This window comes from Phaethon aethereus (genome assembly GCF_964289735.1).
Source record: "Phaethon aethereus genome assembly, chromosome: 8".
Taxonomy (NCBI): domain Eukaryota; kingdom Metazoa; phylum Chordata; class Aves; order Phaethontiformes; family Phaethontidae; genus Phaethon; species Phaethon aethereus.
In genome coordinates this window covers 29,699,506-29,714,035 of record NC_138584.1, presented here as the reverse complement: position 1 = coordinate 29,714,035, position 14,530 = coordinate 29,699,506, and the positions used below count along the sequence as shown (strand labels likewise).

The following is a 14,530-nucleotide window of genomic DNA, read 5'->3' as shown; positions in this document are numbered from 1 at the left end:
AGTGCTGCACCCACGCCTGCTGGTAGACGGCGAGTGACCCCGCACGCCCTGTGGGGTCACCCCTTGGCGGACTCCTGCTGCAGGCTGCACTGCCCGCCCGGCAGGCGGCGCTCCGCCACCGCCATGACAGCGGAACAATAGAGTCCCGGCCTCCTCCGCCCGCCGGCGGGGCCCCGCCCCTTAGCTTCCGGCTTCTGGCCGGCTGTGGCAGGGATCCCCCACGTGACAGGGGGCTGCCGTTTCCATTGGTTGTGTCGGCGTGGCGTGGCTGCGCGGTGGTCCCAGCAGGCTACGCGCGGCACGGGCGGGCGCGCGCCCGCGCCTACGTAAACGTGTGCACGCGCGGGCGCGTGGCCGAGCAGGGGTGCGGGTGCGCTTGTGCGCATGCGATGTTTCCGCGCAGGGGTAAGGCGCGCGCGTAAGTACACGTGTGTGTTCTTGCGCACGCGTGTCCGTGTAGGTGTCGGGGCGGGCGCACGGCGCCGCGTGGGGTCAGGCGCGTGGGGTCAGCGCTGACCCCCGGCTCTTCCGCTGCTCCCCCCGTGGCGGCGCTGCTATGGAGGCCTTGCTGAGAAGATGGAGGCTCCCGGCGTCGAGCGCCCGGCGGCAGGGCGGCCGGCCCCGGCATGGCGGCCGGCCCCGGCACGGGGCGAGGCGGCTGCTGCTCTCGCAGTTTTTCCAGCCGCTCAACCTGCAGGCGGCCGGCGAGGCGGGCGGGGACGGCAGGACCGGGGAGCCCACATGCCGGAGCCAGAAGCTGATGCTGCAAGGGGGACTCCTCCACCCCGCCAGCCCTGGCTGCTACTACTACACGCCACCCACTGTCCGTGCCATGGAGAAGCTCGTCAAGGTGGTGGACGAGGAGATGCAGGCTGTGGGGGGCCAGAAGCTGAACATGCCCAGCCTGAGCTCGGCAGAGCTGTGGCATGCCAGTGGCCGCTGGGACCAGATGGGGCCGGAGCTCTTCCGGCTGGCAGACCGGCATGGCAAGGGCTATTGCCTGGGCCCCACGCATGAGGAGGCGGTGACGGAGTTGGTGGCCGCTCAGAGCAACCTGTCCTACAAGCAGCTCCCGCTGCGCCTCTACCAGGTAACCAGGAAATTTCGGGATGAGCCCAAGCCCCGCTTCGGCTTGCTGCGCAGCCGCGAGTTTTACATGAAGGACATGTACACCTTTGACGCCTCCAAAGAGGCGGCTCAGCAGACCTACAACCTGGTGTGCGACGCCTACTGCAGCCTCTTCGACCGCCTGGGCCTTCCCTTTGTCAAAGTGCAGGCGGCCACAGGCAGCATTGGTGGCACTGTGTCCCATGAGTTCCAGCTCCCGGCAGACGTCGGTGAGGACAGGCTAGTGCTGTGCCCTGATGGACATTTTGCAGCCAACGTGGAAACACTGAACGACGAGAAAAGGTCTTGCCCCACATGTGGGGAAAAACTCACTCAGACTAGAGGGATCGAAGTGGGGCACACGTTTTACCTGGGCACCAAGTACTCCTCTGTCTTCAATGCTGTCTTCTACTCCGCCGAGAACAAACCTCAGCTGGCAGAAATGGGTTGCTATGGCCTGGGCATCACTCGCATCCTGGCGGCTTCCATTGAGGTGCTCTCTACAGAGGACAGCATCCGTTGGCCAAGCCTTATCGCGCCTTACCAGCTCTGCTTCATTCCCCCCAAGAGAGGCAGCAAGGAAGAGGAGGAGGAGGGAGCTGTGCTGCTGGAGCGGGTGTACGATGACCTCGCCGAAGCGCTGCCTCACCTCGCTGGCGAGTCAGTGCTGGATGACAGGACGCAGCTGACCATCGGCAAAAGGCTAAAGGATGCCAGCAAGCTGGGTTATCCCTATGTGGTCATAGCTGGGAAGAGGGTGTGCGAGGACCCCCCGGTCTTTGAGGTTTGGAATCAGAATGCCTGTGAGGTTTTGTTCCTCACCAAGGAAGGGGTCATTGAGTTGCTCAGTAAAGTGCAAGTCCCTTAAAATCCCTGTGTCTCAATCTCTCATCTTTGCTGCACTAAGTTTATCTGAAGAGCCCCAGTTCCTTTTCAAGGATGTGCAGGTTGTCGGCGATGGCTCTGGGTGAACGGAGCCGAATTCAGCTCACGTCAGAGCCAGCCATGGTGTCTTGCAAGCACGCTGGGTGCTGGGGGCGAACTGTTGTCAGCCCGCGTTCCCCCATGGGACCGAGGTCATTTCTCCCTCTGGTTACAGGCCCCTGTGAGCCGCTTTTACCAGTGCATGTAGCCCCATGCGGCTGTGGGAGCGCTGGCAGGGTCAGCCCCTTGCTGCCCGGCCATGGCAGGCAGGTTGGCGACGGCTGCTGTCAAGCACGTGTAACAGCAGGGACTGTGGGAGGGGGGACAGGAGGGCTGTCCTCGCCCTTTCCAGGTGCCAAGTTCTTGGCATGAGGGATTTTAAGAGGGAGAGAAAGGAAGGTGCCTTTCCTCCGTTTGCATCTTCTCTTTGGAGACACCCAGGTCCCATGAAGGTGGAGGTTATTCTTAAAGCAAAATGGTAAACTCCAGTGCCTTTTTCGCTTTGCAAATGTTGTAGTGCTGCAAATCTGCAGGAATTAAGGTGAAGAATGGTGTTGGGTGCCCACACCCCAGTCCTGCAGGTCAGTACAGCTGGTGAGATGCCTGGATCTGCTGGGCTTGGGTGGTGACGATGCCTCAGGGTGGTAGAAAATCTTTGCCAAAACATTAACAAGGAAACATGAAATTTGGGGCCCTGCAAAGCCTGGGGGTAAAAATGTCCAGGCCATATTGTTGTTTATAGGCTGTCGGTAACCATGTCCCGCAGGGTGGTGACGTCCCGCAGGGTGGTGACATCCCCCCTGTACGTGCCCGCTGCAGCGTGGGGCTTGCTGTGCTGGGCCCCGGGGCTGCCGTGGGGAACAGCTTGCTGCCATCCCAGCAGCAGTGACTGGTGCCATTGCCCCATGAGCCTTCCTGTGACTTTGCCATCCTGCCCCGGGCAGGGAGCTCTTTGGAAGGGGGTCGCCTTGCCCCACGCCACAGCTCCTGGGTCTGAGATCTAGAGATCACGAGCAGCAACGGTCCTGCTGTCATGCAGGGCTTTGTGGTAGGCCCACGCTCTCCACGTGCTCCCGGACCTGAGGAGGTCACCTAGTCCCTATTGTCCCTGTCCCAGGCGGGATCAGCTCCACCTGCCATCCCCACGGGAGTTGCCACCTAAGCCCGCTGCTGGAAGCGGGCCTGAGGCGGGGAGGGGGCCGGGCCTGAGGCGGGGAGGGGGCCGGGCCTGAGGCGGGGAGGGGGCCGGGCCTGAGGCGGGGAGGGGGCCGGGCCTGAGGCGGGGAGGGGGCCGGGCCTGAGGCGCGGGGGGCGGTGGGAAGGCGCGGGGCGGGGCGGAGCAGCAGCATGGCGGAGGCCGGGTCGGGCGGCGGCGGCCCGCGGTACCGGGGCGCTCTCCACCCCGATACCTGGGAGCAGGTGAGGCGGCCCGTGCCGTGCCGTGCCGTGCCGTGCCGTGCCGTGCCGTGCCGTACTGAACTGAGGGACGGTGTGTGTCCGCCCGCAGGAGCTGGAGGCCATCCCCATGTTCATGAAGCAGTGCCCGGCCGAGATCGACGCGGCGCGGCAGCCCGAGCTGGCCTGTCTGCAGTCCCTCCTCTTCGACGAGGAGCAGGGCCCCGCAGGTGGGCAGCCAGGGCTGGGGGTGTGTGTCTGCCGGTCTGCCCCTCCGGCCCCGGGAGAGAGGCCGTGGGGCGCTGGGGAGCTGCGCCCCCTGCTCAGGCCCTGCTCCCCCTTCCTTCCCCTGCAGAGCTGGCCAGGATGTACAAAAACGAAGGGAACGAGTACTTCAGGGAAAGGGACTACAACAGAGCTGTCATCGCCTACACCGAGGGGCTGAGAAAGAAATGCGAGGACCCAGAGCTGAAGGCCGTGCTGCACACAAACCGAGGGGCCGCCCAGTTTTATCTGGGTGAGGAGACACCCCCGGACGGGGCTGGGAAGGGGGCTCCTACCCCTCTGATGGATTCCTGCCCTGTCAGTTCTTGTTCTCAGTTTGCTCTTTCTCCCAACACTCACCTCACAGCGACTGTAGAAACAGCGAGTTACAGAGTCTCTGCATAAGCTATTTTGTCACCTTCGAGGCTGGTTGGATTTTAAATATAAATGAAAGGTTCTGAGCAGTGTTGCTTGCTTTATAGGTAACTACCGGTCTGCTCTTAATGATGCCATCCAAGCGAAAAAGCTAAAGCCCACCCATCTCAAAGCAATAATAAGAGGTAAGAGTTCAAGATCACGTGTTACCGCATGGAGCATAAGGAACATCGTTTCAAAACAGCTTTGCACGTTAGTTTTACTTATTATTGTTATAAGCCCTGGAACAGACCGTTGTTGGATGTTGCTTTGTTTCGCTGCATGTTTCTGTGTGTTAAATAACAGTGTTTATAAACTTTAAATTACTGTGAACATGCATTCATACTTTGATTCAGGACAGCATTCATTTCAGAAAATTAAAGCAGTTACTGTACCAGATCTCTTGTTCTGTTATTGCTGTTTCTCCCCAAAAACAGAGATCTGAGTTTTGCTTTGGATTTTCAGTCAAAACGCTATCTTTTTGCTTTTTGCTCTTCAGCTGCTATATCTGTCAATAGGCATTGGACCTGTTTCTGTACAGCACAGCATAACTTTTGCAGTTTTCCACAATACTAGTTTTTGGAGTTTGTTTCCTCCCCCGCCAGCATTTTTCACTCCGTGGAAATGGCCCACTTTATTTTTCCTTATGAGACAAATACTGATATGTTAATTATAATGATAAAATTTTTCTTGTAACAGACACTTCTATCATCTTTCTGCTGATTTCTGTGACTAGATGAGCAAATGATACAAGAACTGCTGAAATATTTTAGATTTTCTTCTCAGCTGACCTGCTGGAAGCCCCTGACTGAACATGACCCCGCAAGACAATAGCGTGTGCTACTGTTTATGCCTCTTGAAAGCACTTGGGCTAATGCTGTCTTTATAACCACCATTTTGTGTAGTAGTTGTATCCTAACTCCAATACTAGAAACTTGAAATCTTAATCCTTCCAGGAGCTCTCTGTCACATGGAGCTAAAGAATTTCTCTGAAGCAATAGCATGGTGTGAGGAGGGCTTGCGAATAGATTCAAAAGAGAAAAAGCTTGTGGAAATGAGAGCTAAAGCTGACAAATTAAAGGTAAGTATTAAGGCAGTCTAGCGTCTACAATGCTTGTCATCTGCTTTGTGTCAAGAAGCACTTTGGGACCCTTGGTTGAAGAGTGCTCCGTACAGGTTTCTGTGTAATTTCCCAAACAGAACTGAGTGGTGGTTCGGCGTAGTGCATGTTGTTGAGATGTGTAGGGGAAAGAGCTGGAGGGGACTCTTCCGGAGATCTGAACTGGTTTCTCCACTCATTGGCAGGGTAGAACAGTGATGGGCATTGACTTGCTGTGTGTGACCGTGGTGCAACCTTTTCTTACATGTAGCGAGCTAAAGAGCGGGATGCAAGGAAAGCAAAGGTGATGGAGAAGAAAGAGCAGCATCAAAAGGAAAATTTGCTTGCAGCAATAAAGGTGGGTCGGTGAGGGGGTTTGGTTTTGTTTTAAGAGTTCTCTAGTTTTTCTCCAAGAGGTTCTTCACACATGCAGGCTTTTGAGGGGTAGAGCCAAAAAACTGAGTTAGTTTTAACTAAAAAAAGATTCTCCTTATCTGTGTGGCACTAGCCCCAGCTCCCAGGTTTCCATATTTCAGGCAACAGCTAATGCACAATAGAAATCCGGTGTTAGGAGGTAGATCAAGCATCCAAGAGAGTGCTCTGGCTGCTGGGCTGTAGCATCACACTGGCCCAATTAACGTTGCTTTCTTTGCTGCTGATGGGCATTACTTCAATGGAAGAATAGAAGATAACCATTCAGTAGGGTGGAGGAGAGAATGAATCCCGGATCCTCTCCTTCCTCAGCAAATGTTTGGACTATGTTAAAATATTTTGGTCTGTTACATAAAATCTGATCTCCTCTTTGACAGTTGTCGGTCTAAAGAAAAGAGCTTTCTTCAGCTCCCTGCAAGAGTGGATGTTTTCGGGAGCTGGTGCATGTGGTTGCACCCTGAAGTTATGCCTGCTAGGTGCCAAAGAACAGGACTTCAGAGGCATCCCTTTCCCCACGTTTTCTCAGGCTCTTCTCTCAGCATGTGGGCTCCTCTGGATTCCCACCTCTCCTCATCTGTTTTATGAGGAGTCTGGGTGTCTGGGTGAGGTTCTGGATTCTACTGTGAAGGCCAGTCACCTGAGTCTGATACTGTAGGAAGGCTTTTGATGGCATGTTTCATTCATAGGAATGACACAATTTGTCCTTTCACTGACTGCTAATTTTTTGCTCTTATTCTCCCCACCATACCTGTTTGGGCTTTTTTTGGTTTGGGTTTTTTTTTTCCTTCCTCCTCTCTAGGAAAGAAATATCAAGCTGGTTCTTGAACCTTCAAATGAAGAAGAGGAAATATCAGATGGCCTGGCTGAGATATCCTTAGATGGGTTCCACACTGACAATGCCACTGGTGCCAAGGTACACTTAGATGCTGATGGCAACCTAAACTGGCCTGTCCTTTTTCTGTACCCTGAACACGAGCAAACAGACTTCATTGCAGCTTTTCATGAGAACTCCAGGTAAATGCACTGTCAGCAGCGTTCTTGCAAAAAGGAGATGTTTGAGTCGATGAGAACAGGCAGCAAGTGAAACACTGCCATGCTAATGAAGTAGCTCCACATTTCTAACCTCATAGCTGACCCTGCTTTTGAGCAGGAGGTTGCACTAGATGACCTTGAGGTCCTTTCCAACCTGAATTATTCAATGATTTTGAATGCCCTCATTAAAATATGAGGGCCAAAATCTTGATGTCACATACATTTATAGTGCAGGGAAACACATCATATCTATGATGTGTGATTAAGGGGGCTTGTGCAAGCTTAGACCAGTGGCCAGTAATACCAGTAACCCATCTGTATGCATGGATTTTAGAGGTTCAGTAAGGTGCTGTTTCGAAGCCCTCCAAATATGGGGTCTCAGGAAGAGGATTAAACTTAAAATTATAAAAAGCTTCCAAAAGGGACCTCTCTTTAGCACCAGTGACCCCATAGTTTTCCTTAGGGCTTACAGCAAGCCTGACTGAAGTGCTGCAGACCTTTCAGACTATAAGCAAGTGACTGGCAAGGTGGGAATTCCATTTTTCTTGATATTAACTTCAGTTTTCGATCTTGCAATGTTAAACAAGCTTGGAATTTGTAACTTTTCTTTGTGGGGAGATGTATAGTCCTCAGATCTACTGATAAGTTTAGGACTTAAAATTACAGTGCAAGCAGATTAATAAAGTTGTAGTTTTCATACAGTAGTGTTCACTACACCTTTTCATGACCAAAGGAAGTGGAAATGGGTTCTTAGGACAAATTTGCCACCAGCACTCCTCAAGTACCAAAATAAGCCTCAGACACACAAGCATATTCTGAGCACTCTGATCTGAAGAAGCGTGGTGCTGGTGGGACTGTGTAGAAGGAAAATCAATTTTAGACAAAACGCAGAGTGTTTGTTTTCACATTTTTTTCAGTGTGAAAATAAAAAGTTAAAAATAATTTGCTGTTATACTGCTCAAGTGTGAAACCAATAGCATGAGTTACAACACAGCCTCGGTCTCACTGGGAAAGCAGTGAGTTTGAAGGGAAGAAACTGTTAGTGATCTGAACTCACTTTCAAGTCTATTGTCTAATTTGCTAATGTATTTTTACCATCGTTCAAATGCAGCTACAAATTATTGAAGCTGAGCACTTCATCTAAGCTAACCAAGTGTATTTTGGCTTTTAGGTTTATTGATCATTTAATGGTGATGTTTGCTGAGTTACCTCCTTGGGATTTAGAAAGAAAATACCTTCCCAGCAATCTTGAGGTGAGAAGTTTGACTTTTCTTCTATTTCAGGATTGTTGTGTTGGGGGTTGGTTTTTTTTCTGGAGTGAGAATGAGCCACTTTGAGTGTATGAAAGCCATGACATCGTTACCTGTTTACCATACATGGATGTGATAAAAGGATTTGGAGAGCTACATTCACTTATAAACTCAAACATTTTCTAGATGTGCTGACATGGGCACAGAATTCATTAACGAAAATGAAAGTTCTTTTGTCTTCCACTTACGTCATGATTGATAGAAGGTATTTATAGATATTGCTTAGATTCCCATCTTTGTAACGATAATTAACATTTAGACCATCAAACTGGTAGGCTGCCTGTTTTTTTAACTGTGTTGTTATGAAGTTGCTCAATACAAATGAGAAAATACTGTCAAAATAGAAGTTATTTTCAGAACTAACTGGAGGTACTTAAACGCTTACTCCCATCACGGCAGTAGCAAAGCTGGGATGCGAGTTGGTTGTGGTTGCAGCAAGTTTTGAGAATTTTTCAAAAATTGTACGTAGAAGGATACAGATGTTTATTTTTCGTTTTCCACTTCAGTGTTACGTGCACCAGGCAACAGCACAACCCTTGCTGCAGTGAGCAGACATGTCCAAAAAGACAGTGGCTGTGCACTTACCATATTAAAAACTTGTATTATAGCTCTGTGTATATGTACAGTCTAAGGCACAGTCGCTGGATTCAAATCTCTTAAATCTACTCTATTTTGTTCAAGTATCTTTAAACCTGCTCAATTTAGCTCCTACCGTTGCTGCATTTCACTTGATAAAAAGCAGCCCATAGGTTTGGATTGCTTCTCTGTAAAGCACAAGAACAGCCAGTGTATTTTGCCTTCCTGCTGCCACTGCCGTAAGAAGCTAAGCTGGTTTATACAGGGAAGACTTGGAATTTACACAAAACGGTTTCTGCACTGCTGAAGTTGGCTTCCGACGCCATCGGTTCGAGCTACGGAAGTTTGATAAACCTCTAGTAGATGCATGGTGGTGCTGTTACTGGACTTTCAACGGCTTAGCAATTTGCCTTTGTATACCTTAGGTATTTAATAACCCTCCAAAATTTCTTTCAGCTCTATTTTGAAGATGAAGAAAGAGCAGAAATGTACGAGCTGAACCCAGAACACACATTGCTACAAGTGCTGCAGCACCAAAGGTGAGGCTGTTACGTGTTCATGTCCAGGGAAAGCACCAAGATAAAAAAAGTATGAGCTTTGGGCTTTAAGTGCAGCTTGTTCTCCAATTTAATAGTCCAAACTCTTGAAGGCTGGGGGCTCTGAGCAGCCTGATCTAGTTGAAGATGGATTTTGTGCCTGGCTTTAGTGGCTTACATATTTTTTTTCCCCAAAAAAATTAACAACTCTTTCTGGGACTGGATGGAGATGAGAAGGGGAGTTCAGCTACACACAAGCAGCAGCACAAAAGGGCTGTTTCAGTTCCCATTTACACAGTGCTACATTAAAAAAAAAAAAAAGGGAGCAGCAGTATATAAAGAGAGCGTGTTGAAGGTTAACAATGCTCTCACTGTTAATAATGCTGCGTGAGCAGCCCCCAGCACAGCGTGCAGCACAGTTTCACTCTGAAACTGACTTTAAAGTGTTGTGCAGTTATTTAGAGAGAAGAATTTGCTGTTTGTGAAGCCAAAAAGTTATTGTAAAGCCTGTGCTGTTAACTTGCACCATCTTGTAGCTAGCTGGAGAAAACCTGCTGCACAGCGCTCGTGGCTTGGTCTGTCACAGTGGGAGCGGAGCTCTAGGTCCACTGCTGCAGGCTGTGTCTGAACCATCGCTCCATAAAACTCAGCAGTGTGAAACCCTCAGATTTCAGGCTGTAAAGGGCAGTTGCAAAAGAAACCTCCTTCCAGAGGGAGAATAACAGCTGCTTTAATTAGAAGTAGCTGTTGGGAGAAGAGTTGATTCAGAAAACACTCGTCAGATCTGTGTAACCCCGGCTACAAAAGGCTCTGCTCATCAGCAAAAGAGTTTGTCATTGGCCTTGGGGAAGTCAGTCTTTATTGAGCTGGGCAGAAGTCACTCGCTTTGCATGACACTTGGCCAGCTGCAAGGAAGCTAAAGGACTCCTTTTAATCTTTGCAGGTATTTTGTAAAGGCTGGGACTCCAACAGTTTTGGCATTTGTAAAGCATTCTCCTTTCTCTAAGAAGTACTTCTCTGGCAAGAAGGTGCATCGACTATAATGAGCAAGAATGAAACGAGAGGAATGCTGTGCCAGAGGCTGCTGGTTGTTATCCTAGCTACAGACTGCAAACTTCTGCTTGAACAAAAATACCTTGCACAATTCAGGGGGAAAAATAATCTTGGCACACAGGGAAACTCCCCGTAAAGCCGCACAGGAGAATGAAGGGCTTACAAGAGGAGATTATTTGTTTAAAAAGAAATCCAGCTGGCAGAAGGCCTCCCATATGATAGGCTGCATGTGGTTTTGAAATAAACCTGAAGCGGTGCCAAACACTGGTTGCAGCTGAAGCCACAGCAGCTGGGAATGTTCTTGCTTACCTGTGAAAAATCACTGATTTCCTTGGAGGTGGGCTGTATTTGCTGGGGTTTAACAGCCGTGGTCTGGGGAGATACCTGCCTGTTGCAGCAGGATAGATGCAGTCAGATTCCTGCCTGGGATTATGCAGCTGCTGTTTTTTCACCACTTGGCTCTGCTGCTGGCCAGGGTACAGCAGAGCTCTTTGTTCAGAGCGGTGTGTTTTACTGACCCTTTTGCTGCCTTACTGATAGTCCTATATAACCTGGAAATAAAACATGTCTATTTTAAGTAGACTGACTTCTGCCTAATAAACGAGAACATAATTTTTCTCACCTCATGAAATACTACAAGAGAATGACAAACAGTAATTCTGAACCCAAACATAACAACCTTATCCATTACACTAACTGGTAAAGCCAATACACAAGGTCTTCTGCACTTCTGTATTAGCTTTCAGCATTTAGTTAAAAGTAATTCTAAATCTCCCCTTTCTTTCTCTTCTGCAATCTCCCAGTGATTGCAGAAATACAATGCAGTTTTAGACACACCTAGTGCACAGGGCATTAAAAAGCTGTTCAGCCATAAACACTTCTGGTTAGATCATGGAGGATTTATCTCACTCCAGAGCTGGATTCAGACAGCTGTAAAGAAAGCATTTCCATTTTGCTATTCCTAAATTTCTGCACCATGCACAAATACAGCTAAAAGCAACTCCATCTGAGGATGCTGCAATTTAATCTCCAAAGCTTAGGGTTGCTTTACAACAAGGATGTCTCTCCATTTTCCCAGATCCTTGGTTCTGGCCGGCCAGCCCTCGCCCCGCGGCGCCCGGCTCTCACAGGGCAGAGAGACGGGCAGCGAGGTAGTACAAGCTCAAGCCGTTGCAGGTGATGCAGCAGAGGTTGCAGAGGGAGGACAGCGCGCGGTAGAGGGTGAGCTGGCCGGACAGCTGCCCGTAGCTGGGGTTGGAGGCACGCAGCTGCCTGCAGGACCTGCTGGCAAACAGCCCGACCCCCTGCCCGAGGCCATGGCTGCGTTCGATGAGGTGCATGTCTGCCATGATGTCGGAGGTGACCTGCCCGAACCACTGCGTGTTCAGCACAGAAGCGGCGACACAAACGAAGAAGACGATGATCTGCAGGGGAGCAACACCCGCCGTGACTGTCTCACACACGCGGTGGGTTAAATTTCTCCCCCAGTCCCTCTTACACGGAAGGCTTGCTGCAATCTGGCTGGTTTCTTTTAACCGGAGCCACGTGTGGACCTCGTCATCGTTTGGAAGCCAACCTCAGCGGAGCAGAGCGGGGCGGGACCCCGCTGAGGAAGGAATTTGGGCTACAGCCAGCTCACCTTTTAAAGCGGGAGCCTACCTGGATAGTTTGTTCATCGCTGAGCAGCTCGCTGGGGTGGTACATGGCAAATAGAGTCAGGTTGAGGAAGGCACATGCGGAGCCAATGTGGAAGTAGTAGGGGAAGAGCTCGCGCTGGATTAAGCCGTAGGTGTGGTGGGGAAGGCGGCTGCCCATCACGAGCCCTGCAAGGGGGGAGAGCGGGTAGGTCCTGGGGCAAAGCGCCCTCCCCTGGGCCTCCCCCCGGGCAGAGAGCCGTGGTGGGGTGCGCCGACCGCAACCTACCCGCCACGAAGGTCACCCAGATCTGCATTCCCCAGGAGGTGGAGAGGAAAACCAGGTGCAGCAGTTTGATGGTGGTGGAGGGCTCTGTGTCAGTCGGCATGGTGTCCTGGACGGGGATGGGTCCCTTCATGTCAGCCATGCCGCTCCCAAATTCGGCACTGAGCTGCTGTTACTGCCGTCACCTTGCTGGATGCAGCGCAAATGCAGTTTAGCTTTACAAGCCTCTTCGGGAAGAGCTTTGGAGCTGGCACAGCCTCTTCCCAGCCCCACCACCGCACGCCCGACCGGGCTGCAAAGCCAGTTCTCAAACCCCTTGTGTCTTAGGGGCAGGGCCCTGCGTCAGCACCTGGTAACCCGCTGTTGTGGGTGGACTTTAGGCAAAGTCCAGCCAAAGCCCCAGCTGACCCCTGCCAGCAGGAACGAGCAGAAAGTCAATAAAAAGGGGAAAAGGAAAAGCCCTGACAAATACGCCTGCCCACGCTGTGGCCATCAGAGGCCTCTTGGCCAGAGAGAAGTCCTCCTGTTTAAAAACAACAACGGCTTCTTCACACTTCAACCAAAAAGCCCGGGGGCTTGAAGAAGCAGGGCTGGCTCCCGGGCTCACCCTGCTGCCCCGGACCCCACGCTGGTGCAGGCATGAGAGCACGGGCAGCGGCGGGGGAAAGGAGGCTTTGAAGGAGCTGCCTGCTCTGCTACAAGGAGCGCTTTGGAAATTAATTAAAACAAAGCTGCTGGGAGCAGCCCATCAATTCTGCTGCCCGCTTTATTCCTCCTCCTCCCCTCAGCCAGCCGCCTCGGGGCGTGAATTACAGTGGGCGATGGCCTTGAGGGACATGCTGCCATCTAATTACATCCCACTCCCTCTGCAAAATAGATAAATATACGCTGTGTTTTTCTATATCAATTCCAATGTATTTATTTAGGCGTCTATAAAATCAGGTCCTTGAAACCTTCTCGTGATGGTAGCATCATGTACTGGAGAAGGCACTCGGATCCCAGCTGGAGTGCTGGCTTGTAAATCCCCAGAAATCTTCACAGTCTTTTCTTTGCCAAAAGCTTCTTGGCGTTCCTGGGATGCTTCGCTGCTCCATCCTCCAGCCGGGAGCTGGGGATGGCTCATGGTCCTTTGGTGGGGCTTTGTCCCCTGCATCGCGCTGTGCAGGAAGGCAGCGACGGGCACTGCGGGCAGCCGGCACGGAGTCCTGCGGCTCTCGGGGTCCCACCTCTGCCTTTCCAAGTCGTTTGTCTCCGTGCAGGAATGAGCAGCCGAGAGGTGCTGGGTGCTTTCGTGCAGAGAAGCTGTGGCCGGGTGGGTTGTTCAGAGCAGGGGGTAGGTAACACCCTGCAGGGATTTTTTTTTTTTTTAAGGGAAAAAGACAGTGATTCATTGCTCAGTTGGCCCTGGGGCGGTGCATTTGGTGGGGAGGGCAATTAGGGGTCTCGGGGAAAGGCCGGCAGGGTGCTCCCAACGGGCCCCAACGCACCCAACCAGCAGGTCCCTCCTCCCCTGAGCTGGCTGCGGGATGGAGCCGCTGGAGATGGGTGCTCCAGGGATGCTCCAAGCCGCCCGCTCCTGCTGTCCACGCTGCCCTGTGCCTGAGGGCCAGCAGAGGCTGCGGGGCTGCCGTTTGCTCCCAAATGCACATAAACCACAAGATGCTTCACGCCCTTGCAGCTCTCTGCCATGCCCCCAGGTCACTCCCGCTCCACCACCCTGCACCCCAGGGACCCAGCCAGGCCGGGGCGAGGGCTGACTCCGGCCCCGCTGCAGGGAAAAGCACAATACTTAAGGGGAAGGAGAGGTCAGCTGAAGTTTAATGTTCAAGCGAATACATCACTCCCTGCACTTAATCAAGCAGCAGCAATTCCTAATGATAAGTAGAAAGGATGGCTCACATCCCAGTGATAAAAAGGCAGGATTGCTCCGAGTTTCGGGAGATAAGAGGGCTCTATAAAAATCGAATGTTTTGTACCACCTTCAGCTTGAGACGGCTTTATCCTGCGGCGATAGCGCCGCAGGGGGAGGTCGGGGCAGCGCCGTGCCGGGCCTTACGCAGAGATGTTTATGACCTGAGATACGGCAAAGATTACGGCCGCAGCCAGCTCCGGTGAGAGCCCCCGGCCGGCGCCCATGGGAGTGTGGCGGGGAGTTTGGGTGGCAAAGCGCCTGTCTGGGGACTGGGTGTTGCAGAGACAGGGGAAAACACCCTGGGGTGTCTGGAAAAGACCCCGTGCTCACTTCTGGTACCCCACGGCCTCATCTTACGCCGAGCGCAGCAGCAGGGTTCAGCTCCGCTCAGGGTTAAGCGCACGGGGGCTCTGCCGGCCAAGGCAAGGGCACGGCTGCTGCCCCGGGGCCACGTGGAGCCAGCCTCGCCCGCAGCTCTGCATGCCCAAGGGGCTCCCGGGGCTCGTTCCCATCCCAGCAGGCAGCAAGCCTCTCAAAAACCTCAACGCCATCGGGA

The 14,530-nt window shown here is 52.1% G+C and overlaps 3 protein-coding genes across 3 annotated transcripts; 2 read left to right on the top strand and 1 right to left on the bottom strand.

The window, feature by feature from the left end:
• Positions 1–556: 556 nt before the first annotated feature.
• PARS2 (prolyl-tRNA synthetase 2, mitochondrial) lies at positions 557–1,975 on the top strand (the record flags this gene model as incomplete). Its single annotated transcript, XM_082003278.1, has 1 exon — positions 557–1,975. One exon carries the CDS (start codon positions 557–559, stop codon positions 1,973–1,975), a length of 1,419 nt encoding a protein of 472 aa, XP_081859404.1.
• Positions 1,976–3,378: 1,403 nt separating this feature from the next.
• On the top strand, positions 3,379–10,674 carry TTC4 (tetratricopeptide repeat domain 4; the record flags this gene model as incomplete). The annotated part of the gene is made up of 10 exons (XM_082003004.1): positions 3,379–3,450; positions 3,539–3,656; positions 3,782–3,943; positions 4,173–4,250; positions 5,061–5,185; positions 5,475–5,561; positions 6,435–6,649; positions 7,839–7,920; positions 9,010–9,092; positions 10,033–10,674. 10 exons carry the CDS (start codon positions 3,379–3,381, stop codon positions 10,130–10,132), a joined length of 1,122 nt encoding a protein of 373 aa, XP_081859130.1. The 3' UTR covers positions 10,133–10,674.
• Positions 10,675–11,075: 401 nt separating this feature from the next.
• TMEM205 (transmembrane protein 205) lies at positions 11,076–12,195 on the bottom strand (the record flags this gene model as incomplete). The annotated part of the gene is made up of 3 exons (XM_082002963.1): positions 11,076–11,566; positions 11,802–11,965; positions 12,066–12,195. 3 exons carry the CDS (start codon positions 12,193–12,195, stop codon positions 11,267–11,269), a joined length of 594 nt encoding a protein of 197 aa, XP_081859089.1. The 3' UTR covers positions 11,076–11,266.
• Positions 12,196–14,530: the final 2,335 nt, after the last annotated feature.